Source organism: Ammodytes marinus (genome assembly GCF_949987685.1).
Source record: "Ammodytes marinus genome assembly, chromosome: 8".
Taxonomy (NCBI): Eukaryota; Metazoa; Chordata; class Actinopteri; order Uranoscopiformes; family Ammodytidae; genus Ammodytes; species Ammodytes marinus.
In genome coordinates this window covers 18,231,958-18,258,646 of record NC_137212.1, presented here as the reverse complement: position 1 = coordinate 18,258,646, position 26,689 = coordinate 18,231,958, and the positions used below count along the sequence as shown (strand labels likewise).

The window sequence follows — 26,689 nt, the reverse complement described above, 5'->3', positions numbered from 1 at the left end:
CACCCAAACTGTAGTGTACCCTGGACGACTACAATGGGTTTTGCTCACAGTGCTGAAGTTATTTTGAAACCAGAACATTTCCTCAAAAACTTTAGACCGAGGTCATCCTCGGACTCCCACTCATCCTTTCCTTCTGACCTGTTACCTCTTAACAGGTTGACCCTGACCACAAAGACAAACATTCACAATGTCATGGTTAGTTCAATGTTCAGTTGTGTTTTTGTTTGTCCACCTCATTGAAAACATAGTAATCAGCATCATCAACTCTCTGGCTCACCATCAATCATTTAAATGCCAAACCATTACACTGACAGAACTCTAGATAATTTCCCTGTCATCCAAGGTGTTCTCTGAATCAACACAAATCAAAGGCAATAGTTCCTGAAAATAGATTTTTATTTACCCTCATCTTCTAAGAAACCATCAATATTGTGGCAACAATTGTATGTATACCCACATGCAATTGCCTGCATGTAGAACAAGTCAGTTGCCATTGTGTTGCACTACGGCTAGCCTAGCATCCCTTATTAAACCAAGTGCCATGCTATGCTCCCGCCCTGCCGCCATTAGTGCTCTGTATGTGACTGTAATACTGAACCGTGACCAGTCCACTGCTCTATTCATGTGAAACAACTGAACAGTTGCACGTACAATAATGTCAATGTGCTTGCAACACTCTGCTCTGGCATTAGCTAGTTCAAAGCTACACTGATGCCTATATGAAGTAACACTGTGACCAACCAGCAAGTACCGACCATACCGATGGTGCTGTAGCGTCATTAACCGATGATAGCATTTTCTGGTGGGGCTCCTCAGTGTAATGGGCCAACTATATATGGGTTTGTTTGCTCTTGAGTGAGGAGGACCATGCAGTTCCTACAGGGACTTAACATTAGTTCCATTGAGTGAGTCGACCATCTGCCCACCATTAACCCCAGAACCCTCCTTCTCTTTACAGGCTGGACAATTTGCTTAATATGGCCTATGGCGTAAAGAGGTAATTAAAAACTTCACCCAATGCCAGATGTCCATGTTGACTCAATGATTTTTCAATATCTTTTTTTTTCTTTCCGTTTCTTATTTTTAGTTTCATGTTTTCTTGTATTTTTGCAGTCACTTTGCGTTTGACAATTCGGTCAAGGTCAATTGCATCTTTTGTTTTTTTGATTTGTTTTATATTTTTATTTCCACGTAAGCTTGAGTTGGTTTTAAAACCCTACTAATTAGTTTAGGTATAAGAAAAAATAAGAAAACAATCCCTCTTTGTTTTCAGTGGTGATGAATTTGCTTTGTTTTGATTATGACAAGTGCTGGTGTTGTTTGAATTGTTTTGGGTTGTTTCTGTGTACTGAATGGATTTTGTTCTCTGGTGTAAAACTCCTAATTTCTAGGTGTATTTTTGTTCTACCGGATTCAGGTTCTCCTGCCTTGTCAATCTAAAGCTTTAGCTTTGGAACTGTCTCCCTTTAGGAGCAAATTTTTAATTTGATTGTATCAGTATTTTCTCATTACATATATTGTTAGAATAAGATCTTTTCACATCCACTATCAACTGTGTAAACAGTCCTGTATGCCATACGTTTACTGTGCAGTGGAAGCAATTACAAAATTCTATACTGCCTTCATTTCTTGGCAGTACAGGCTGATTAGGTAGCTTCCAGTGAGAACATGAGATGAGGCTGGATGAACCTGGATCCCTGCTGGAAACAGGGAATGCTGTTTCACTGCAGACAGCTCCAGCTTTGCTCGGCACTGCTCTGCTACAATTCCTTCCTTTTGCCTCCATGTTTCATTTTGCTTTCTCACTACCATAGGTGTTGCATAACGCAGAGAAGCAGCCACTGTGGTGATAGAGGTATCATGTGCTGACAGTGGCATCTTGTAAGCACAGAGGACATCATCTGAAGTCAGCATAGCAACTCAAAGAAAAAAGTTTTAGCCCAAGAGAAATGTTCCCCCAGCAAGTTTAGCTGTAATTTTGTCAAACACAGGAATTCAGAATCTATTTACAGAATAACGCATTGACAGATATTAATTGTGCCATTAACAGTTATAACCTTCAGTGGCTCCCATGCCCAATAAGCACTGTGCCCTCATTCAGAGCCTTTACATCATTTTCTAAAGGAGAAAATAGTGTCTGATTCAGCTACCCTGATTGCATAGCAAGTGATCAAGTAAGAAGTGCTTTCCAGTCATCTGAGGTTATTATTTTAAAAGGAAACAGAAGAAAAAGAAGAAAGGTGTAAATAGCTGGAAATGGCTGGTTTTAGAAAGGACAGAATAGGTAACCGGTCAGCTACACTGTTGCTATGCAACCCCTGGTCTCGTGTGTAACATTGGTTAGTGTATGGTCCCGCTCTGCTGGGTATGCTCGAATGCACGTTTACAGACATGCACACTCATCTCCACATCCTTGCAGTGGCAGTGGTAGCTAGCCTCAAAACCGTCACCCCAACACTCTCACGGACCTCCACACATACTCCAGCTCTTGCATACAAAATTCCCACAAAAATCTTTTTCAAGTGCAGCAGGAGAGGCCTAAATGCAGCCAAGCATGTCAGACAGGGCCTCGATGTGATGAGGCCTGCTAAGATTTCACCTGCTTGATGCTGGAGAAAATATAAAATCATCTCATGCGAGACATAGATGCAGTGTAGAGATTTGTGAGACAAAGGATTTGGACCTTGTATAATAAAGTTTGCTGCTGCAGCAACTCTGTGGTGATAATGAAAATTCCCCTGTGTCTACATCATACAGTATACACTTAATATAATCTATTTTATCATTTAATACTGATAGATACTTATTTTATTTTAACACAGTATTAAATCAAAAGAGTAATTAGCCCAGAGAGCTCTCAAGCTAGGTAACCACCATAGGCACTTGTTTCAGCATCCACAGCAACCAGAAGCAAACTCTGCATGACTTTGAAGGTCGTAGAGATTGCCGGCCATATATAGTCACAGAGGGAGAGGGGTGGGGGCCTTGAGCAGAAAGCAGCACTATCGATCAGTGCCACGAGCTCTGGAATAGAACAGAACTGAACACCCTACAGACTGCGGGAACATGGGAGGAATACACTTTGTACCATAATGCCACTGGGCTGTAAAGTGCCTCCATTTTCCATTTAGTTTGCTCCCTTCCCTTGCCTTAAGAAAGCAGCCTTCTCTGTGACAGCTGCAGCAAAGCGGAAATCTCAATTAAAGCACACCCAATAATGCCTATCGTTTCTTGGAGGGAGTTGGCATGAGAAATTAACCGTTTTATCTCATTTACCTTTTATTTAGAAGTAGGGACTTTTTTTTCTCCTCTCCCTTGCCTTTGAGCGGAAAGGCAATTAAGTGAAGTCAACTGAGGATTCAAATCTCTTGCATCACTAGAAAAAAAGGTGAAGATTATGAGGCAAACAAGAACAGATTTAGCAGGCTGGTGCATGATCTTTGATGGATTTCAAGCCATGGTTTAATTCAACAACTTCCGGCAATTTGGTTCCTAAAGGAGGCACTCAAGGATACAAAAAAGAGAAACCGTCGCCTGCATCTCCTTCAGCAGAAATAAAGCCCAGAACTGGCGTCCTTCCTGACAGGAGGCCTTTCAGAATTGAGGAGTTAAGGAAAGTTTTAGTTGTAGCTCTGCAGATACACTATTCAAACTTGTGCATTTAAACGTGATCATCATAAACATGTGAATTTGTGTATGTGGCTTGCAGATTCGTTTTTGTGGTTTGATCTGTAAGCGTTTTTTTTTTTCAGATTGTTATTAAGTATAGTTTTAGACAGTAGTGTATCAGTCAGGTGAGTCTAATGGCAAGCTTTCAGAAGGAGGATTGGCTCTCAAACAACAAGATGGATGGTTTATGGTCATTTCATGTACACTAGATGCAGCAGACATTGAGTTGCACTTTATGCCTTAACCTGTTTAATTAAAAATTTGCCCTTTTTCTCTCCCCCCTATTTTCTCTCTCTCTCTCTCCATTTGCCCCCCCCCTCTCTACCTCTCCTCTCAGGTTCTCCCCCATCACCATTGACAGCATGACCAGCCTGGTTGGCATGAACATCCCTGGGCACACAGGCACCGGTTGGTGCATCTTCGTCTACAACCTGTCCCCAGATTCGGATGAGAGCGTGCTCTGGCAGCTGTTCGGGCCCTTTGGAGCGGTCAACAATGTCAAGGTGATCCGTGACTTCAACACCAACAAGTGCAAAGGCTTCGGCTTTGTCACCATGACAAATTACGACGAGGCGGCCATGGCCATCGCCAGTCTCAACGGCTACAGGTTGGGCGACCGCGTCTTGCAAGTCTCCTTCAAGACCAACAAGACACACAAGTCCTGAACTTTACCAGGTAGAATCAGTTGCCCCGCGACTTTGTCCGCTCCAAAATTGCCCCCCCAACCCCGCCCTCCACCTCCACCCGTCCCTTAGCCCCGTCCGTCAGTACCACTCTACTACAGCCATCTAACGCAGCAAACTCAAACGGAACAAAAAGCAACCGACAAACCATCAAACAAATTGAACTAGAAATGGCTTATATTATAACTTTGGACCTATAAGCCAATGTTGCCTAAGTATTACAAAAATGAAACAATGAAAATGTTTTTGGAAGCTCCTGTGATAATGCAGGCTTCCCTTTGTTGTATATTCTTTCTGTTTGTTGTGGTTGTTAAAATGAGTTTTTCTCTTCTGTGTAAACAGTAGCAAATCCCTGTTTCCCCCTTATTTCAGAGAAGAGAATGTTGTTTTTAGATTGAAACCTTTTCTCTGTCTTGATTCAGGATTTGTGTTTCTTTTGTAAATCCGGATCCACTGTCGTTAGTATTATATACCTCCCTGTCGGTGAAAGGGAGGGGGCTCTTTTTTAAATTGGTGAACCATTCATTCATTTTTAGTGTGTGTTTAAAACGTCCCCTTATCAATTTAAGATGGGATTCCACAATCCCAGTTAACTCTGATGTAGAAAAAAAAGAATTTCTAACATTGTTTTTGTTTTGTATCGCAAACAAAACATAATGTCTTTCCTCACAGGGGTTCAGGGAGATGGGGCGAGGGAGGGGATGGGTTAGCTTTCTGATGACACGTTCAGTAATTTAAGAAAAAAAAATAACACTGTTGCCAAAGAGAAGATCTCTTTGCTTGAAAAAAAATGTGTTTAGAAAAAGATACAAATAAAGAGAAAGAAGATCTATTTTTATAAATGATGATTAAAATAATAATTATTGAAGAATTTTTACAAGAATCTGGATTTGAAAAAAGAGAAAAAATATTTTGACTGGCTAACTAGGGGGGGCTGGGGCGGGAGGGAGGGGGCACCACCTTGTCTTGTCGTTCTGCCGTGGTACTTTATAGGATCAAAGGTTGTTTGTTTTTGGCGAAATCCAAGTTGGCAGTGATTTTGTAGATGGAAGGTTTTGTGAAAAAGGATGCAAACTGAGGCAGGTGATTTTGGTAATTTTTCACATATGTACTAGTGCGTAATTATTCAACAGCGATACCCAAAAGGGAAGGGAGTGGGGTCTTTCCAAGGCCTAACCATCCTTATAGTCCAGAGCCCAAAGCAAGAAGACCCTTTGTCCACTTGTTTTTTCCTGTTTGTCATCAGTCAATATGGGATATCAGTAAATAGAAATATACACATCTATCCATTTAGAGAGCATACTATACATTATCTATATGATTTTCTTCGCTCTGCGTTTGTGAATTTACATTTGAAAAGAACTTCCTTTTAGCGATCAACAGTAGGTGCTATACTACATTATTCACATATCTTAAATATCCAAGTTTGTTGTTCTATGTGTTGTTTAAAGAAAAAAAAATACTTCGATGTTGGCATTTAATTGAGCTGCTGTTCTTTGTTTAATATTTGTTTATTGTTGGCCAAAAAATCTGGTGAGACTATTTATTTGTTGAATAACCAGATACAACTAATTGGGCCTTGTAAGAATCACTGAACAAATTTTTATTTAGTTTTTTTTTTTGGTTTGGCTTGCTGACTTTTAGGTTACTTGCTGAGCGTGAAACGTTTGTCAAAACTAAATGATGATTAGCTAGTTCCGTTAGTCTAGATATTTGTTTCCTTAAAATGGATCTATGACAACTGTGTCTTTATTTGCTGTGTACAAATAGATGATATATATATACATATATAGTCTACATTTGTTTTACAATATCTACTGTATTATATGAGTTGTCACTGTTCTTTTGTTTGAGCTTGTCTTTTTCATATGACAACTTATTATGAAGTGGTGGTTCAGTTACTTAGAAAAACTTGTGAGGAAACTGTTCAATTGTTGTCATGTTGCTTGTGGAGAAAAAAAAAGGATTAACTTTCAGTTAGCTGCCGCGGCAAAAGAAACCGAACAAAAGCTTAGAATATTACTGTATTCGCTTAGCCGTTTAATTACTTATCAATTTTTTAAACTATTTATTTTTCTATTTATTTGTATTTATTATATATTTATTAATTGATTAATTTATCTGTGTATTTATGTATTTATTTGTTTCATTGTCTGTGTATTTGCGTGATTCTGGTACAGGGAGGGGGCGTTTCTGAGCAAAAGGGAACAAAGCGACTAGTGGAGAGGCTCTTCCAGTAGTCCACTGCACTGAGAGAACTTTTAGTATGTTTGTGCTTTGTACCAATATATCAAAATTACAATATAAAAAATCTAAAAGTCAAGAAAACTGAAAAAAATGTCTGGAGGGTTGGGGGACGCTCTTCCCTTATTACTAGAAACAGTTACTCGCTATGCATAACCTAGTTAATAGTTAAATTTGCTATTGCTTTTTTCTTGTCTTGTTAAAATGAAATCTTTAGATCTTTTTCAATAAAGTTTAGTCTTAATAGAATGTTATAAACAGTCGTTCTGGTTCAATATAACCTGTGATAAGTTTGTGTAGTTCTTAAAAGCCACTCCGTCCACACCCTCCCTCCACTTACTACCGCTTTGTGATGAAACCTTATGCAAAAATGTGGGTCTGAAAGCATAGTTTTCAGTTTTCAGTAGAACATTTTATATAACATTCAGCTCTTGGAGGATTGGGCAGATACATTTTAAATGGAGCAAATGCCCATTGTTGTTTGAGGGTCATTCATTGCACTGGACTAAATCGGTCAAAATCACTTAAGAGTCAAAGCTTATTTTTAAAAAGAATCATCATGTTTTCAAATGACATACCAACAAATCTTTAAAAATGAGAAATTGTTACCATTGCACACCAACTGTTATTTACAGCAGTTGTTGCTATATAAGAAGTACTCTGGAGATATGAAAAGGGATTGCTACGAATCTATATTTTATATACTCTAATATGATATATATTATATATTTTGAAAGGTGAAAAGGTATGGGAATGGTTCCAGAAGTATAAATATATATTGAATTGGATTTTTTTTGTTTGTTGTTAAGACTTGAAAACATGAAGGAGGTGTGTGGAGAGCATTAGAAACACTCAGACGCATGCTCGCAAACGTACATCCTCCTCTCTCACACCTCAGTCATCTGACGGGCCGGGTCATTCTATATCATCATTATTATCCAGTCATCATCTGTGCCATTTAATCACATAGTTTTCTAACATTAAAACGGCAACAAACCAACCAACCCACCCACCAAACATCCAGACCCCTTCATGCTCCCCGCCGCTGTCGGGAGCTTGAATTATGCAACGACCCCAGTAGAATGTGGTTTTGATGTGTGAACTAATTTCCTACACTGTATGACTTTTGAACTCTTATGATGCTTGCCTGTGTTCCGCCTAGACCCTGTGTGCTTGTGTGAGTGTGTGTGAGTGTGTGTGTATGTGTGTGTGTGTGTGTGTGTGTGTGTGTGTGCGCGCATGTCTGACTGTACGCATGTTCCTTTATGTAATTGTGTGCGTGATGTGTGTTTGTCCTCATATGTTTGTTAGTGTGTGGAGTACATCCAAATGTGCGTATGTACAGTATATACATATGTTTGGTGTTTGTTAAGTGTGTGTGTGTGTGTGTGTGTGTGTGTGTGTGTGTGTGTGTGTGTGTGTGTGTGTGTGTGTGTGTGTGTGTGTGTGTATGTCTGTTGATGTGTGTGGGAAAGAGATTGTGCATTTGGGTCTTTAAGTGCACATATATACATTTGTATATGTGTGTGTCTCCCTGAATGGATGTGCGTGTGACAGAGAAAGAACATGTGGTTGTTCAAAATATGTGTGTGTGTGTGTGTGTGTGTGTGTGTGTGTGTGTGTGTGTGTGTGTGTGTGTGAGAAAGTGTGTGAATGTCAGGGTGTTTGAAACATGGGGCTGCGTCACCTCGCTCTATGCCCAACCCCTATGGCTCACACCATCCCTTGTAGCGCCTTATAGTGGCAGCCTGCCAGTAGGAACAACGCAGCCAGTAGTGGAGGAGGGAAGGTGAACAGAGGAACTAGGCTCTTCTTGTCAGTTTTCATTTTCCTCCTGAGACGTGTTTGTTTACTATCTGAAAAATCTATAAACAAAATCTTTAAAGACAAAAAAGACGAAAAAAAAATTCACAGGGCCCCATGACCGCGGCTCTCTCTATTCTCTCCTGCTTATGTTATTACTTAACAATTATCAATGATGATTATTATGATTATAATTGCTATTATTCTTAGTATTCTTATTCTTATTATTAATCAAATTACTGCGATGAATGACTTCATGTTATCCTTGCTAGTTTAGGTCATTTCTGAAACTGGAAACAAAATAAAAATCTTGCTGTAAATGTTTGTTTTTTCTTTTTCATAAAACTGTTGTGTTTGAATTATTTGTACTTTTGAATGTTGGGACAATAAAATGAGGTGTTAAGAGCTTCGATGTTTCTTGTGATGGATGGAGCATTCAAATATTTCACTCACCTTACACTACATCATTGACTTATAATAACATTAAAATTAAAATCATTACTGTACTGAAATGTACACCTGAGATCTTGCATGATCAGTGTATATTGTAGAATTGGAAATTTGTATATTGCAGATTTTCCTTTGACTATTCTATCATTGAAAATTTAATGTTTTCGAGTTTCGGACAAAGCAAGGAGCAAATTTTAAAGGGCATTTTTTTATACTTATCTGAAATTTTACAAAGTAAAAGAATGATTTAGTCATAGTCATTATAAACTGATTAATCCAGAAGATCAACATCGGATGCGGTCGTAGTACATTGTTCCTATTTCCATCGACATGTGGCCAGATTTCATAATGGTAATACAACAAAACAGAACTGACTGCAACAGTAAATCACAGATTTAATGTGCCTTCACGGTGACCTTTCAGCCACTGAGGGACAGTCACGACTATGAGGCAGTAACACCGCAGACATAAAACACAGTGCTGTCGGCCCTCTGAGACACTGCTGTAGGGACAGTGGCCAGGAATCAAGTGTAGCTACATCAGTGAGATAACACTGCCCCCTGTATCTCCACCAGAGTAGACCTTTGTGGCACAACGCTGCTGCCTGTCACTGAGCAGAAACACCTGTTAATTTGCTCTTTTTTTTCAGCTCATCTTTGATCTCTCTGCCTTACAATACAAACTCCTTCAGTTGGGCCCAAAACACACCTGAAGCAAAGGCAGTAAGAATTCACTTGTAGAGGATAGAGAAATTCCACACCACATGTTCATCAATTACAAACGTTCTCAATGTGACACCTCTGTAATGTTCAGTGATGTGAATCAAGCTCTAAAAGTCACACACCGGAGAGCGTTGTGGAGGAGATGATGCCTGTTAGACCATGAGATGTCCAGCCACTCCCGTCTGTCCTCTCCCGTTGTTACTAGCAACTTAATGATCCTCTATTCTATTCCCATCAAGGCCAAAGTAGCTGGGGAGGACATGAGTCAGTGTGTGCTCTCAAGTCCCCTTTTGAACTGGCTCCTTGGGAGATGAGAGGCACAGCAAGCTCAATGAGCAACCAAGTTTTTTTTTTTTTTTTTTGTAATGTGGTGTCGTTACAAAAAAAAACTCTGCTTTACTCTGGTGTGACTCAGACGTGGAGGAGAGACCAAATTTGGCATGAGAAATCACTCAAAATCTCATTGCGCACACAAGATGTTTCAATTTCCAAAGGAAGCGAAAGGGCTCTCGTTGTAGAGAGAGGTGTGGGGATTTAATCTGGCTCAGTTCTCACTATAGTCTGTCACCAGGTGCAACCATATGATTCTGCCTCTCAGTTTCTATATAAACCACTTTTCATTTGCCTGGGTGAGAGCTGATCACACTCGCTCCATGGTGTGAATGTCAGCATCCTGCCGCGCATGTGATGTAGAGGCAGTTCTGCCAAATGACAAGCATGAGCCTCACAGTCGGAAGCGTATTATTTCATAAGGAGCCTCTTGTCTTTGACATATCTTCCGTAGTCAAATCTGTGCAGCGGCAGTGGGGGTGCTGCTGTTGTTGCCCTCTAGCTCTCCTTGGTACACTCTCTCTGACATTAATGGGATACCTCTCCTCACAACCGCTGTCCACTTTAGGGATTTCACACTGCCCTAATCAAAAGACTATCTGCTTCACTGCCTGTTATTTATCATCGGAGCAGCACTCAGATGAGCGTGCAGGCCACTTCATTTTCTCTTCTGGCGTTAACAAACTGATCAGACTGATTGGACTGTCCCTTTAATTATTACGTTTGTTTTATGTGTTGTGTTGTCGTGTCTAATGTGCGCCATTCATTCGCGTTAGGCTTTGAAACCAACCTCGGCCTGTAACAAAGAGTATCGAGTGGTATCTTCTGATGACGGATTACTGCAGACTTTAGACGTCGAGATCACAGCAGTGCTTCTCCCCCAAAGTTTTTACTTCCACTTTGTAACAGTGTGATAATGTAATGACATTGCCCGTAATAAAGCCTAGATTTTCCATCACATTATGGCTGTCAGCGAGTAGGGGGATTTTTCTTTCAGCTCTAGTTTCAGTGCACCTTTTATTTGAAAAATTCGAGATTTTACCGGTAAGTGCTCTCTCACGGTGCGATCCTGGGTATAATCACCAATGATAATCTAATAGCCAGGCCAGGTACAGTGAAATCTATTATAGCTTTCACAGATACACTTTAATGCTCAGAAGAAAGCCTTAACGGAATCCCTTTTAAAATAAATCATTTAATTGCTGTGCACTGCAGCATCAGAGTTGGATATGTGATCTCTAATCAGGTCAACACCTCAAACATTCTCATTTAAACTCAAGATCATAAGTCCCTTGCAGAACCATGCATCTCCCAGACTGTGAGACAGTTTATGAAAAAAATAAAAATCTGTCAATATTTAATGAGATTAAATGAACCAGCTTCAAAAAAAATATTACTAAAAAGTATCCCTTTATATATGCTACACTGATGTGATATCACACACTAGGTGACTGAAAGTTACAACGTATATAGTGAACAAGATTTTCCCTAGTAAAGTTATAAGCCACCCAGATAGGGATGCATCTTGCCTCATGGTCAATTAAGTAAGACGATGAGTGATGAAACAACAACCAAACATATTAAAAAATATTCGACATACAGGACTATAGTATTCAGTTGAGGTTGGATGTTTTATTAATCTATTTTGTTGTTGTCGATCAGCTCATGAAAAGAGCTATACATAGGCCTAATAAAAAGTTATCCTTCTCTGCACTACATTAAAACTGCTCTTTTTGCCATACCAGTGTGGTTTAGTTTTTATTAACTGATAATTATGACAATTACAACATCTCCTGAAGCATTCCTGAATTCATGGCTGGACTACTCTTTATTCAACATATGTAGCTAGGATACTGTTAAATTTAACTCTAAATCTCAGGATTTTACTCACTTGAAGCAGCATTTGGAAGCTAAACAAATGTACCGGCAGATTTGTATCTCTCAGTTTAATAGTTTATTTTTATACTGAGTGGTGCGATCGCTGTTGGCACTATCAAAGCTGGTGCTTCCTTGGAGATTAAGTGACACTCATGAGGGCCTAATAAAGCTATGGATCCCTTTCAGGAAGTTCCAGTCCCTGTGGGCTCTGCTTGCAATATGCTCCCCTGTGAAGTCTTTTCATTTTAACACAACATTTCCAGCCGCATGGGATCACAGTGTTGTTGCTCCGGGACAGCATTCTCTTGTACACACAATCTGTCGCCATGTTGGGACGTAGGTGGCCGCATCACAGCAATACGTCACGCACCAATGTGATGCTGTATTGCAATCCGGCCCGGGTCGTTCTCTGCATGTCATCCCCTTCTCTGCCCCATTTCATCTCTGTCTCTTCAAACTTTATAGTAAAAAAAGCAACAAAAACTGACAAAAAAAGATATAGAGAACATGTGTTTTGTAAAGTAACTGCACCTGCTATGCAAATGTAAACAAATCCCCCTCCCCTGCAACTGCATAGTGCACCTTTAATAAAGCAAACCATTATATAAGAATAGTAAGGACACAAAGATTTAGATTTGGTGATGAACTCCTGAAGAGATTTTAACATGCTAATTTTTTCTTTGCACAGGCTTTTTTTCTGTACACAGCTTAAAAGAGCAACTAGTTCCCGACGGTGCTTTCGACTCGAGCACCGTGCAGGAGCAGCAGCGGGGGGCAAACCTAAAGCCGGATAAGAGTGTTTGCGTCAGGGCAGAGAAAGCACCCATGCTGTAATCCATCCTGCTGCAAGGCATCATAAAAAGGTGACAAGAAGTTCAATGTTTATTCAAAAGTGTTCAGTAATCCTCCCTGACCTTAAATCATTCTGATGTGTTGTGATGTCTAAGTATAACGGATCCTACGCAAAAAAAAAAAATCCTGCGGCATATTTACTCTGCAGTTATGGTTCACCTCTTAATTGAAGGATATACTGAATTAACCTTGTTTTCAATTGATTCATACCTAATATAGTAGTTAATTAGTAATATTATAACTGTTTGCGTTGAACTCATTCAACGTGTATCAACATCTGGGGAACCTTTCAGTGTTCATATAATTGATCAAGACGTGTCCGTGCCTCAACTATGGAAACTGTTTCTCTGTGATTTCATGACACTGAACTAAAAATACTGCTTATCCTCAAGCTCTGCAACATAGGTAATTGTGGTAAGCTATGGATAATAGTTTGAGCTTTATTAACTTAGTGATTCTTGAGAACCGGGACAAAAGGCTGTCTTCCATATGTAACTGCTGTTATGTTTAAAACTAAAAATAATAAAAATTGTAAATGCTTAAATGATTAAGAATAGAATGTCTGGAGCACAATTATCCCCTTAAATTTAATTTTATCATTATTATGTCAAATATATGACACTTGTTATCTTCTCACAACGTCCAAAACAGTGTGTCCTCAGAGAAGGTTTCAATCTTTCATATGCAATAAAACCTACTAAAAATGTACTTTAATGATTAAAAAGAGCCTTTTTCATCAAAAGCAACACTAAATAATCTCTCATATCAATGAAAACAGTTTTTTCTACAACACATTCATGTTTTATAAGGATTCTAAGTGGTGGGACCACTTTACTGTAAGTCAACACCGTCAGACATTTCATTATGTAAAATGTAATAAAATCAGGCGAAATAAGGGGCAGCTGTCACTTTGAAGGACCTCTTGTCAAAGTCTACCTCTGCAGAGTACATTAAAGTCAGACAGGCTCTGATAAGTGTTGTAGTTTTAGAATATTTTACATTCCTAATGTAAGTCCTGTGTCACAACCATGATATGTCAACACCGACTTACAATTTCTGAAGAAGTTATTTGAAATGTTTTGATAATTTTATTTTCCTGAAGTAGTTCATACTAGCACCTAACAACAGAAAAAACAAATGGCTACTAGATAAATAAAATTTGTTATGTTTAAGAAACGTTAAATATGTCAACACCGTCAGACAGGAAATCTGACGGAGTTGACATCTGACGGTGGTGATAAGTCAATGACGGTAAAAAAACAAAAGCTGGGAGGTTGTGTCAAAGCTTAGCTCAGTAGCTGAGTATATGTTGGATACATACATGTAATTTAATTTGCCGAAATTCATTTCTTCAACATTGCACCCTGTTTTGTTCCACTTCTTGAGAATCACTGAACTATTCATGCTAACTGTTTCATTGTTAAAAGTGACAGTGAGCGGTAGAAGACAGCTAAAGGATGAGCTTCCCGGGCGCTCCGGTGGCATAGTGGATAGAGCGCGTACCATGATGGCTCAGGCCTCATTGCAGTGGTTGCGGGCTCAAATCCGACCCCTGGACCTATACTGCAGGTCAACCCCCCCTCTCTCTTTCTCCCCCTTTCAACTATGTACTATCTAATAAAGCTGGAAAATGCCAAAAAAAAAAAACAGCCAGACCAAACTACAGCTAATAGTATGGTCTGGAACCAAGCTATATTGTTTCGAGTATAGAGCTGTTAAGCGGAAGTGGCTTACTTCCGGGACATGGGACCTCTCGGCTCGAAAAATTACAATGGTAGTCAATGGAAAGAAATGTATTATTTTCTGGTCCCAGTCATGAAATGCCTTCGATTACACATATGTTTTGTATGGATTTAGATGGTATTTTTTCGTGCAAAGAATGGAACAATTTAGCGAGTAGAAGCTGGATACGGTCAGGTTTTGTGCAGAGCGCTTTTGTGGACTACAGCTCTTCGCTGCTCTTGACACTTATGATATACGTCACCACCACTCGCACCCGCTTAGCTCAGAAACATGGCTGTGTCTTTAATGCACTTTACCGCCTTCTTTCAATGACAAGACAAAAGTCTTCAGCGTGGCGAAAACCACTACACAAGTGGACATGTGGAGAGTTTCAATTTCTCGAGTGGGGAGATTGTTGGCGTTGTCCACGCCAGCCATTAGCATTAGCATTAGCACTGTCAGTCGAGAAGTGGAGGGAATGTGTTGAGGTGACGTCACAGAGGCGACAAAACTTGTAGTTGTTCTCGTAACATTTTTTCAAAAGCCGTTAGACGAATAATCATACAACATACCGTCAAACTCTTCACATGAAAAATTTAGACCCATACAAAACATATATGTAATCCAAGGCATTTAATGACTGGGACCAGAAAATAGTAGATTACTTTCCATAGACTCCCATTCATTTTTTTTCAGCCGAGAGGTCCCATGCCCCGTAATTCCGCCACTTCCGCTTAACAGCTCTATAGTGGGGGAAACTGGGCTGGCCTGTTTTCATTTCATTAAACCAATCACAATAGCCTTGGGCGGCGCTAAGCCCAGGAAGCCGCAACGTGTCCTTTCAAAATAGTGCAATTTTGTGCCGACCATGGACCTATTATAAAAGATGCAGACCAACACCGTTAATCATGCGCACCATGTGTGCGTGCAAACGTGTGTGTGCAGCAACATTATGAGCGGGATACTATTAAGCCGTATCAAACACACACGCTCACATTCTGTTGTCCCCCATTCTGAGCGGAGCATAAATGGTAGGCTACAGCGGGGAAGAGGAAGGGGAGGAGTTATACGCTAACGCTGTTATCTGGCAGGAGCGCTATAGTTGTCGATATCCGGTTAGCCAGACTACAATCAGAGTGAGGTGTGTGTGCATAACAAAACGAGACGAAAGGCCATTTTAAATATGCATTGATCTCATAGTATTATTTAAAATATTAAGTTACGGTATATATGCCCACTAAAGTGTTAAATACTATAATAATAATAATAATAATACAAGAAACAAATATTTTAATATCTTTGACAAGCCTTACTCACTACCTCTCCGCATTTGTATGTGCGAAACGGCAACATCAAATTAACTTAGCTGTTTTGAGCATTATGCAGCAGAGACAAACAGGACAGGACTTCATCGGCTGATGACTGGACCAGCAGATGGTGTGTAAATAATGTACACTGTCTCGTGGGAACATCTAAGTCTGTCTCAGTTTTATTTGATGCACCAATCGTTCTCCCTCACACAAAGTGACCCCTGCATGTATGCGGGAAACAGCTTTGTTTCAGACATGGCACAAGCCCATGTGGATGTGAAGACTGGGATGATGGCAGTGACGATGACCAGTAGCATTCGCAGCTTAGAACAGTTTCCAGATCAGTAATGATGATTGCAGTTGTTGGCAGTTTGCAAATACAAAGGTGTTATTTGTGGGGAGATGTTGATCGTTCTGGGAAATTCAGTGCTGTTTTACCCTGACGATGATGGCTGTGATGATGGTGGTGATGGCAGCGGCTGCAAAGATTAGTCAATGACACATTGGCTACTTTTCTTAGGCAAGAGGAGCCATATTGTCTTCACCTGATAGCAGGCTTATTGACAGAAGAGCATAAACTGCAACAGTGTAGTGACAAGGAACAAATGGGCGTATTTAATAATTAAATTTTTGCATATTAAAAGGGGAAGTAAGTGATATTGTTTGTTAAAATATGTGTTAAATCACTCTATATTCATACAGCAATCACTTAAACAGTATGCACAGTTCATAACAGCCAGTCATTCAGTTCATAACACCCAGTCATTCAGCTTTGCAGTAATTGCCAGTTTATAATTTCGAGTATCCCACTCGTTTTATCCAATCAGGAGACAGAGCACTATAAAGAGGCGGGTCTCTGCCCGTGAACGATGACTCGCTGCTCTCGATCTAGATACTATCTGAAGAAGACGGCTGAACGTTCATGTGGTGGTGACGTAGGGACGAGGGAGGGGACTGCTAACTGCAGTCACTGACAGAAAGTTAGCTAAAAGGACCATATCACTTACTGCTCCTTTAACTGAAGTCTGTGCAGAAAAAATTAGGCTAAGCAACTGCTGAAGTGCCTTTCCAGACTAAATTAATGAAAATTACCTGTAAATTAAATAAATCATTTGGTTGTTTTACCAAACTACTGTTCTTATAGTCCTTTAAATAAAAGTGTACATTATTTCTAATAGAAATGTTTGACTCACACGTAGCTTAACCATGTCATGTGCTACTTCAGTAAACCTGAAGAACAAATATTAAAACAAGAAACTGAAATTTAACATCTTACATCCAGGAATTCCCATTAAAGACACTACCACTAACTATCAGTGTAACAATATGGCCACAAGAAAGCACATTAATAATAAAACACGGTCCAGCCATGTACCAAGTTTCAACCTAGTCTTGTTTTTTAGTGCCTGAGCTGGGAATTAACTCTTTTTCTCTGTACACCTTCTGTAGTTGTGCTCAAGTGATCAAGATGAACGACAAACTCCATCATTATGCATGTGATTAATTCAGCAGTCATAATTAGTTTGCATATTTACCTGAATTGAGGTGTTTCTGTTGTACTGTTTTGTTCCTCAATGGTTCTCATTAATCAGTCAATATATGCAGAGTGCTGTATAATATCCCTGGTTGACTAATGGTCTAGCTATTCTACAGTGGTTCACTAAAGATTTCATATTTTATTAATAAACCCAAATTCATTGTAGCTCTATACTAGGTAACTAAGTACATATACTTAAGTGCAATGTTGAGGGGCTTTTACTTTACCAATCTATTCAACTTGCCACAGCTGCTTCTCAGATTTGAGTTGTGAGCAGTTCCACCACAGAGCGAATTAACTCTAAACTAATTACATGGTTTGATTTCAATAAAAACAGGTTCAAATAAGACAAACTCATATAAACAGCTCAAGACCCAAAGAGGTCAAATGGTCCAATATTATGCCTAAAGATTAGAACATGTTTGTTTCAGACCTCAAGATTTTTTCTTCATTCCTCTCCCGTTAGTCCTCTCAAGGCCTCCCAGATTTATTTTGTGACCCTTTGGAGTGTTCTGAACCCATAGGCTAAACTACCTCGACCAGCTACAAAATGCTGCACAAGGACTCATAACCAATCTGGGTAATGTCCTTTTAAATTGTCAGATTGAGTACTTTTTCTTTTGATGCTATAAGTAGGCCTATATTTGACCTTCTTTGCTATTGATAAAGATTTTAAATGTTGGCCTTTTACTTTCTCAGTTTGGGGGTAGCAGTACTACCAGTATACAGTATATACACTCAACAAAAATATAAACGCAACACTTTTGTTTTTGCTCCCATTTTTCATGAGATGGACTTAAAGATCTAAAATTCATTCCAGATACACAATTGTACCATTTCTCTCAAACATTGTTCACAAATCTGTCTAAATGTGTGATAGTGAGCACTTCTGCTTTGCTGAGATAATCCATCCCACCTCACAGGTGTGCCACATCAAGATGCTGATCTGACATCATGATTAGTGCACAGGTGTGCCTTAGACTGTCCACAATAAAAGGCCACTCTGAAATGTGCAGTTTCTTGCTTTATTGGGGCTCTGGGGACTCAGAACCAGTCAGTATCTGGTGTGACCACCATTTGCCTCATGCAGTGCAACACATCTTCTTCGCATAGAGTTTATCAGATTGTCAATTGTGGCCTGTGGAATGTTGGTCCACTCCTCTTCAATGGCTGTGCGAAGTTGCTGGAGACGGCTTATGGTGGAGAAATTAACATTCAATGCACGAGCAACAGATCTGGTTGACATTCCTGCTGTCAGCATGCCAATTGCATGCTCCCTCAATGCTTGTGGCATCTGTGGCATTTTGCTGTGAGACAAAACTGCACATTTCAGGGTGGCCTTTTATTGTGGACAGTCTAAGGCACACCTGTGCACTAATCATGATGTCAGATCAGCATCTTGATGTGGCACACCTGTGAGGTGGGATGGATTATCTCAGCAAAGCAGAAGTGCTCACTATCACACATTTAGACAGATTTGTGAACAATGTTTGAGAGAAATGGTACAATTGTGTATCTGGAATTAATTTTAGATCTTTATGTCCATCTCATGAAAAATGGGAGCAAAAACAAAAGTGTTGCGTTTATATTTTTGTTGAGTGTACATTGTGGTTAGGTGGTTGAAAGAACAGGCGCATGTCCGTCAGGTTTAAAAATCCCTTAATGCGACAGATGCCACATATGCTTTGTGGAGGAAGCAGAGCAGACAGTGGTGTGTTTCTAATTGAGCCACTGCCCCCCGAAATAGCTGTGCATGTCACCAGTACACCAACACATATACATGCATCGGCCCTTGTGAACCCTTCCGACTGTTTTTCACCAGGTCCAGCTGGATGTCTGCTTTTTGGCACCTGTAATGGGTCGCACTCGAATGGCAAGGACAGTGGTGTTATTTATTGCTACGCCACTGATGGCTGTGATGATGGTGGCGGTGACAGTGAGAGCGGTGTTGGCTAGCAGAAGCAGCAGGCACCAGATCCCCTCCTGTTTGTTCACAGAGACACACAGCAAAGCTTTACTGTGTTCAACCCAAGGCTGCAAACCCCCAGTAAAACCAAAACACTGGCACTGGTTAGAGCACATATTGTTTTCATGCCATTCTCCAAATTCAGTCCCGTCTGCCTGAGTGTTTGTCCGTGCATCTGTCTTACTGTCAAGGCTCCGTGTCTATTTATTTTTTCTGTTTTGAGTGTCATTGTTCCATGCTTATGTATTTGAGCACTTTTTGTAAATAAACAATGTTCCTGTGCTTTTTCAGTTATTATCAAATATACATGTATAGATAAAGACCACAAACTCTCTTTAAACACATTCTCATATGCATACATTTTCTGTGCGCATGTATGGAAATGTTGCATGCTTTCCTGAATCTGTGTCTCGGTGTGTGTATGTGCAAGGTTGTTCGAGCCCACATATGTGTGAGTGGGTGATTTCGGCTGTGCAAGCCCAGCACCCAACCATCTGTCACAAAGAGGCCACCGTGTTCTGAAGCCAATCATCTCCATCCAACAGCTTCTAGGATCCTCGCTCTGCTTTCCAACAATGGTCCGGCACGCCAAACACACATTCACACACGCAGAATGACAACGTCTGCCACATGCTCCTATCAGCAGGCACCCACCCTCGCACACACACACAAACACACAGACACACAGACGCTTGCCTTGAAAACTGTTAAGGCCCTTTTCCCTCATTGGAGAAATTCTGGCTTTCATCGCAGTTCTAAGTACTCGCCTGTTTGGAAGTCCGGAATCACTGTGGTTGGTTGCTGCCATCAGCAGAATCATTTTACTGTAGAGCTAACATAGATAAGTATTTCATTTTAAATGTTCCATGTAGTTGTTAGTTCTCAGTCAGAAGAACTTTGAAGTTCAGAAATAGTCTCACATTTCAAAAACCCACTTAGCCCTCTTTCCAAGAGATGAGAAGATCGATATCCATCTCATGCTTGTGCGTTGAATGTGAAGCTACAGACAGCAGCTGGTTAGCTTAGCCTAGTAGCATAAAGATTGGAAAACAGCAAAGGATAGACGGCTTTGTACGCTGTACAGATTATAAAGCCCTATGACCCTTGGAGACAACCTAGTGATTGGGGATTTTGGACTATATAAATAAAATTAACCTTATTTTCTGAGAGCAGTGACAGTGTAAAATAATGTACATTAAGGAAACAATTTAGTGTTGCATTCTTAGCTCTTCTCTAGTTGTCTCAGCTTGCCATGACACAGAAAACAAGACTGAAGTTGTAAATAATTGTGCTTTTCCTTTATGTGTTAGGAGCCCACCCTCATACTCAACAATTGTTAGGACTCTTATCATGTACACTGTATATATCTAGCTATGTGTGTACATGCTTGGCAGTGTGTTTCTCCATTTTAGTTGAAAACGTAACTGGAGTTTCTGTTGATGTTTTTTCCCTTCCTACGGTTCACTTCACAAAAAGCCTTGAGAGTTCAAGTGTGAACTGACAGACCACTTCAACACAGTATGTCAAAACACACAGCCACAGAACAGAACAGCAGCAGCTTGTGATATGGACAGAGTTGACCAGAAATGGCAGCAGCTGTCAAAAGCTGCTGGAGGAAAGGGAGAAAAACCACCTACAACCTTTCATGAAATAAAATGTCGACAGTGCCTCTATTGTGCTTGTAACTCCCTCCTCTGCCCATGGTTATCGTAAAAATCAAGAGCCTGCAATCAATGCCAACTGCTTTAAATCCCTGTTCAGGCGATATTGATCATTCTTAGGATTCACTGGAAGGACAAAATAGTCAAGGTGTTACATTATCTAGTCAACATGCTTGCTGATTAGGGCTGTAACGATACGAAAACTCCCGATTTGATTCGTATCACGATTTTTAACCCACGATTCAATACATACATTGATTTTTGACATTTGAAAAATAATTTTATTTAAATGACATTTATAAAAACATTTAACTTAATGTAACTTTTAATAAAAAACAAATAAAAATATAAGCAACATGAATAAATAAATAACCAAAGATATAACATTTCTCTCTTCTCTGTAACAAAATAATACTGTGGAAAAATAAAAAATATTGAACTGTGATTTAAACCAAAAATCAAGTTAGAAAACAAATACACACTTAACAGCTACATCTTCTTTCACCAAACCTTTTATCCAAAACTTAAACCTTTTTTTTTTTTTTTTTAATTAAAAATCGTGATCCTGCCTTCTCACACCACGTTGTGGGATCGTGGCTCTGCGTATGGCGGTCTCGGTTCGATACACATATCGTTACAGCCCTATTACTGATACAGTATCTCATTGGGGAAAAGTATGTGTTTGTGAAAAGGTTTCTTAGGTGTCACTTGGGCAATAATTGGTACTGTCCTGAAATAATTTCTTCCCATTGGATAATTTGTTTATTTGGTTATTTGTCTCGGACAGCAGAAACAATAGTTTTGGTTTTCAGAAGTCTATGTCTCCATTCACATGCCACTGAATCTCCCAGCACAAAGATGAAGTCCTGAAGTCCTTAAAAATATTTGACAATTTTGAGAGGCTTTAATGGTTTCTGATCAGCTATTCCAAAACACAAACTTTTTAGAATCCAAATTATTATAGCCAGCCCCTTCATAAAAAGTCACTTGGTTAGCATCACTAAAGCTGGTGAGACAACTGGTGGTACTATGCTGAGCATCAATAACCTTCCGTAGCCTACAACTTTACATTATTTCTAGGGCTGTCAAGCGATTAAAAAAATTAATCTAATTAATTATAGGCTCTGTGATTAATTAATCTAAATGAATTGCATACTTTTGACACTTTTTTGCCTGTTTATAAACAGCTGTAGTCTCTCTCTCTCTCTCCCTCTCTCTCTCTCTCTCTCCCTCTCTCTCTCTCCCTCTCCCTTCTTAGCGAGGTTTCTAGGCTACATGGAATAAAATTAGGAACTCGGGGCGAATTTTCAAGTAAAAACCACAAAAAAAAACAAGCAGGCTAAATGAAGACTGTCCATCTCCAAAACAGACAGCGCTGCACTGCCACAGCTCCACATAGCGCCGACTCATTCGCCATAGTACTACTCAAAGCCAAACATATTGAGACACACACACACACACACACACACACACACACACACACACACACACACACACACACACACACACACACACACACACACACACACACACACACACACACACACACACACACACACACACACACACACACACACACACACACACACACACACACACACACAGCTAGCAAACAAAAGCGAGACACGGAGAAAGATTGAGAGATACTTGAGTTTTGAACCTACATTGTTGGCGCCCACTAAATGAATAATACACAGACACTGCAGAGAATAAAACAAGCTGTCTTCTTACCTTCATGCTTATTTGCCCGAAACGTCCCATAACACATCCATAGAGACCTCGGCCCCTTTGCCCTGCTTCTTTCTTTACTGTTTAATCCCGTGCTGGCCGCGCCCGCAAGCTGTGCTCTCGTCTCACCCCTTTTGCACCGGGTCAAAGGGCACTATAGAAGTGCGATTAATCGCGTTAATTTTTCTGTGATTAATTAATCGAAATTAACGCGTTAATTTGACAGCCCTAATTATTTAATTTCCTTAATTTCCATTCAGTAAGAACAGCATACTTTAAAATAATATATCTCTTTCACCTCAGATAATTCAGTTGCTTAGAAAGATGTGTCCTACATGCACCGACTGAATGACTTGTTGAGGCCTGTACATGCTGTCGAAACATCTCCATTCAACTCAAATCCTCAAACAGTTACTGAGTCTATTAAGTATTTCACTCTTCTAAAGAATCAAAAAATGTATGGAAAAAAACTAAAAGGTTGAATGTTTCTACAGCTTTTCCATAGTTGTTGACATACACTCAACAAAAATATAAACGCAACACTTTTGTTTTTGCTCCCATTTTTCATGAGATGGACTTAAAGATCTAAAATTCATTCCAGATACACAATTGTACCATTTCTCTCAAACATTGTTCACAAATCTGTCTAAATGTGTGATAGTGAGCACTTCTGCTTTGCTGAGATAATCCATCCCACCTCACAGGTGTGCCACATCAAGATGCTGATCTGACATCATGATTAGTGCACAGGTGTGCCTTAGACTGTCCACAATAAAAGGCCACTCTGAAATGTGCAGTTTTTTGCTTTATTGGGGCTCTGGGGACTCAGAACCAGTCAGTATCTGGTGTGACCACCATTTGCCTCATGCAGTGCAACACATCTTCTTCGCATAGAGTTTATCAGATTGTCAATTGTGGCCTGTGGAATGTTGGTCCACTCCTCTTCAATGGCTGTGCAAAGTTGCTGGAGACGGCTTATGGTGGAGAAATGAACATTCAGATTCAGATTCAGATTCAGATTTTATTTGTCACATACACAATACATTGCAGTGAAATGTTCACAGTCGGCTCCATGCTAAATATATGCATAACAAACATAACAAAACAGTAAATACATTCAATATGTCAGGGGGTTATTTCAATGCACGAGCAACAGATCTGGTTGACATTCCTGCTGTCAGCATGCCAATTGCACGCTCCCTCAATGCTTGTGGCATCTGTGGCATTCTGAGGCAATTTTCAGAGACAAAACTGCACATTTCAGGGTGGCCTTTTATTGTGGACAGTCTAAGGCACACCTGTGCACTAATCATGATGTCAGATCAGCATCTTGATGTGGCACACCTGTGAGGTGGGATGGATTATCTCAGCAAAGCAGAAGTGCTCACTATCACACATTTAGACAGATTTGTGAACAATGTTTGAGAGAAATGGTACAATTGTGTATCTGGAATGAATTTTAGATCTTTAAGTCCATCTCATGAAAAATGGGAGCAAAAACAAAAGTGTTGCGTTTATATTTTTGTTGAGTGTATTTACTGATGAAATTACAAGATTTGCATACAAAGTGCCCAACCCTCATGGGATAATAAGACATCAAAATTTAGTTTGGAGCATTTCCAATCATTCATTACAAAGAATTCACATTATTTCACAGCTCGCTCTAAATCTGCACGAAGCCTGTTGGAGAATCCCCAATGACATGACATGCACGTAACATAACATCTGAGTGTAAATGTACCAACTAGCACCATACATTATAAAGGGTAGTGTTTAAGAGTCCTGTAGCCTCAGCTGATCACATACATCTAAATGAAACAGATCCTTAGAGGGGGAACTAAAAATTGAAAAGCACAAAGTTCACCACAGAGATTCACTCTGTCCTCAGATGAGGGACAAAGGTGGACACAACTTCCAACTACCTGCAGTATTTCTTTAGAGGAGAATTAGGCAGTCCTCTACCTTATGATATTTCTTTCAAAAAGGAGAACTGCCCTCGACTCCCCTTGGTGCCATTTTTCCAGAGAGAGCAGGCGGTTCACTTCCGTCACTGCTTCTATTTTAAGGACACAGAGTCGTCCGGGATGGGATACAGAATAGAGGAGACATGATGACGCAGCCCAGGTAACTCTCATAGATCATAGATCTGATCCCCATAGTGCAGTAGCTGATGTGTCCTTTCATAATGTCCTTAAGCCTGAAACCTAAAACATAGCTCTCTACTTGTTGAAAATGATAGGTAAAATGTAATCGATGTAAGTGCGTGCGCCCTGGTTTTTCCTCATAGATCCTTCATGCTAGAGGTTATTTATGATCAAAAATGACCAAGGCTCAACATGTACCTCGGAAAGAATTGCTATGAAGTATGTGGATCTGGAAGACAAGCTATAAGGTTTGGGGGTCCTTTTAAATATATTTTGTGTTACAAGTATGTGGTATTGTAACTGACCACCTACACTTCACTCTTAAGACTCAAAGAACTTACTCACCTATTATTTTATATAATTATTTATTCATTTATTTTCTTGTTTAAGTGTTGTAATTGCTATATTTGCGATTGTACTTACATTTGTATTACAAATACACAAAATACAATTTTGTTTGTTGGGCCAGGAGGGAATGAAAGTTCATGGGTTCTGTTTTTTTTTTTTGTGGAAGAACATAGCTTTACAAGCACAATGACTCTTGTTTGGAAATCAATAAATAGACAAATTTGACCGAGGCTGAAATAAGAGACCACTTTGGATTAAACAGACAGCTGACTCTGCAGTTGTTTATGTTTTATGAATAACAGAAGCTAAAACCTCTAGCTTATGTTCTGTTTCACACACACACCACACACAGCCCAGCTTGTGCCCTTTCTTATGCAGAAGAGTGCTTTAAGATTAAAAAATTGCCATTAAGGCCAGGCTTAAAAAAACATTGGTTGCATCTGTAGATATTTCTTCTTGCAGTATATTGTGATGGTAATGTTTTCCTCCAGTGTGATGTATCATGATTTTCTGAGTTTCTCAGGAATTCTTAACTTGATAGTTTTAAATTTCAAATCTGAAAATGACATTTTCGGGGAAAATTTTTCTCATAACTAAAACGATGTATGCCCAAATACATGGAAACTATACAAAAGCAGTAAAAAGCAACACATTCTATTTATAAACTTAAATTTTTTTTGCAACTGAAGTGGAAGTGCTCCAACAACACAGACTGTAGCCTTGCCCAGTGAGGAAAAACTTCTATGGTCATCCTTCACTCTGTTCTCAACAAGCAGAAAATTGGGGTAGGGTGCATTTTCTTTACATGGTTTAGGCCCACTGCTTTGCTTAAAAGCGACAAAAAAGATGGGAGTGAGTACAAAACCAAATGGAGTGGTCACACAGTGCTCCAATCTGCGGGGCATGAGGGCTCGCTGAATAGTTTGATGAGTATTACTTGCCCAAAGGAATTAAAAGGTCCAGACACTTTATAATATATAAATATAATTTTTTCTAAACACATCGAAGCTGATCAAGTGAACTCTAGTGGAAGGTAAGTTTACCCAAAGAAAAGGATACTAGTGATGTCTGGCAACGCTATTTAAATAAAACCCCAATAGACATCTATACATTTTTATTCAAATGTATTTACTTGTGAGTGATTGGAAATGTTTGAGTGGAGATGGCCATACATGTAACATGCATGGTCCCCTTCCCCCCCACTGGCAGATTTGACAATTTGCGAATATTATTATTTTTTTTACTAGGAGAGGTCTGGCTTGTCCTCTCCTTTTACAGCAGGTCAATTAGAATCCAACGGAGTAGTGCACTTCACTAATGGAGCCCACTAAAATCTTTGACCCTCCTGATTGCACTGTGTCCACTAACAGTGTAATGGGCTAAGAGTGCTGAACTACTCATCTACTGTAAGTGCTGGCCATTAAAAGTTAGAGGGACCATATCTAAGTCAATATGATCTACGAGACTTAATAGCCACTCAAAATTTAGATTCATTCACAGCACAGCTCTTGAGTCGGTGTAAAGGTAATTGATTTGTACAAATTGTAGCACAGCACAACTGTGGATTTGCTGTAGGTATAATTTTTCTCTGCGAATCTGAGCTGTTCAGATCGGTTTTCTGTGAGGGCATCTTGCAAAGTCA

At 39.7% G+C, this 26,689-nt stretch overlaps 1 protein-coding gene across 8 annotated transcripts in view; it reads left to right on the top strand.

Moving 5' to 3' along the window:
* Window positions 1–4,334, top strand: part of elavl4 (ELAV like neuron-specific RNA binding protein 4) — a gene marked incomplete at both ends in the record, with an annotated part of 73,651 nt that extends 69,317 nt beyond the window's left edge. For 6 of the 8 annotated variants that reach the window (XM_080032658.1, XM_080032657.1, XM_080032656.1 and 3 more), the window contains 2 exons: window positions 959–997; window positions 4,007–4,334. In XM_080032658.1, the coding sequence (XP_079888784.1) occupies window positions 959–997; window positions 4,007–4,334 (367 nt within the window). Of the gene's footprint in view, window positions 1–958; window positions 998–3,964 lie in introns of all 8 variants that reach the window. The other 2 variants (XM_080032659.1, XM_080032661.1) reach the window with 2 other exon arrangements.
* Window positions 4,335–26,689: the final 22,355 nt, after the last annotated feature.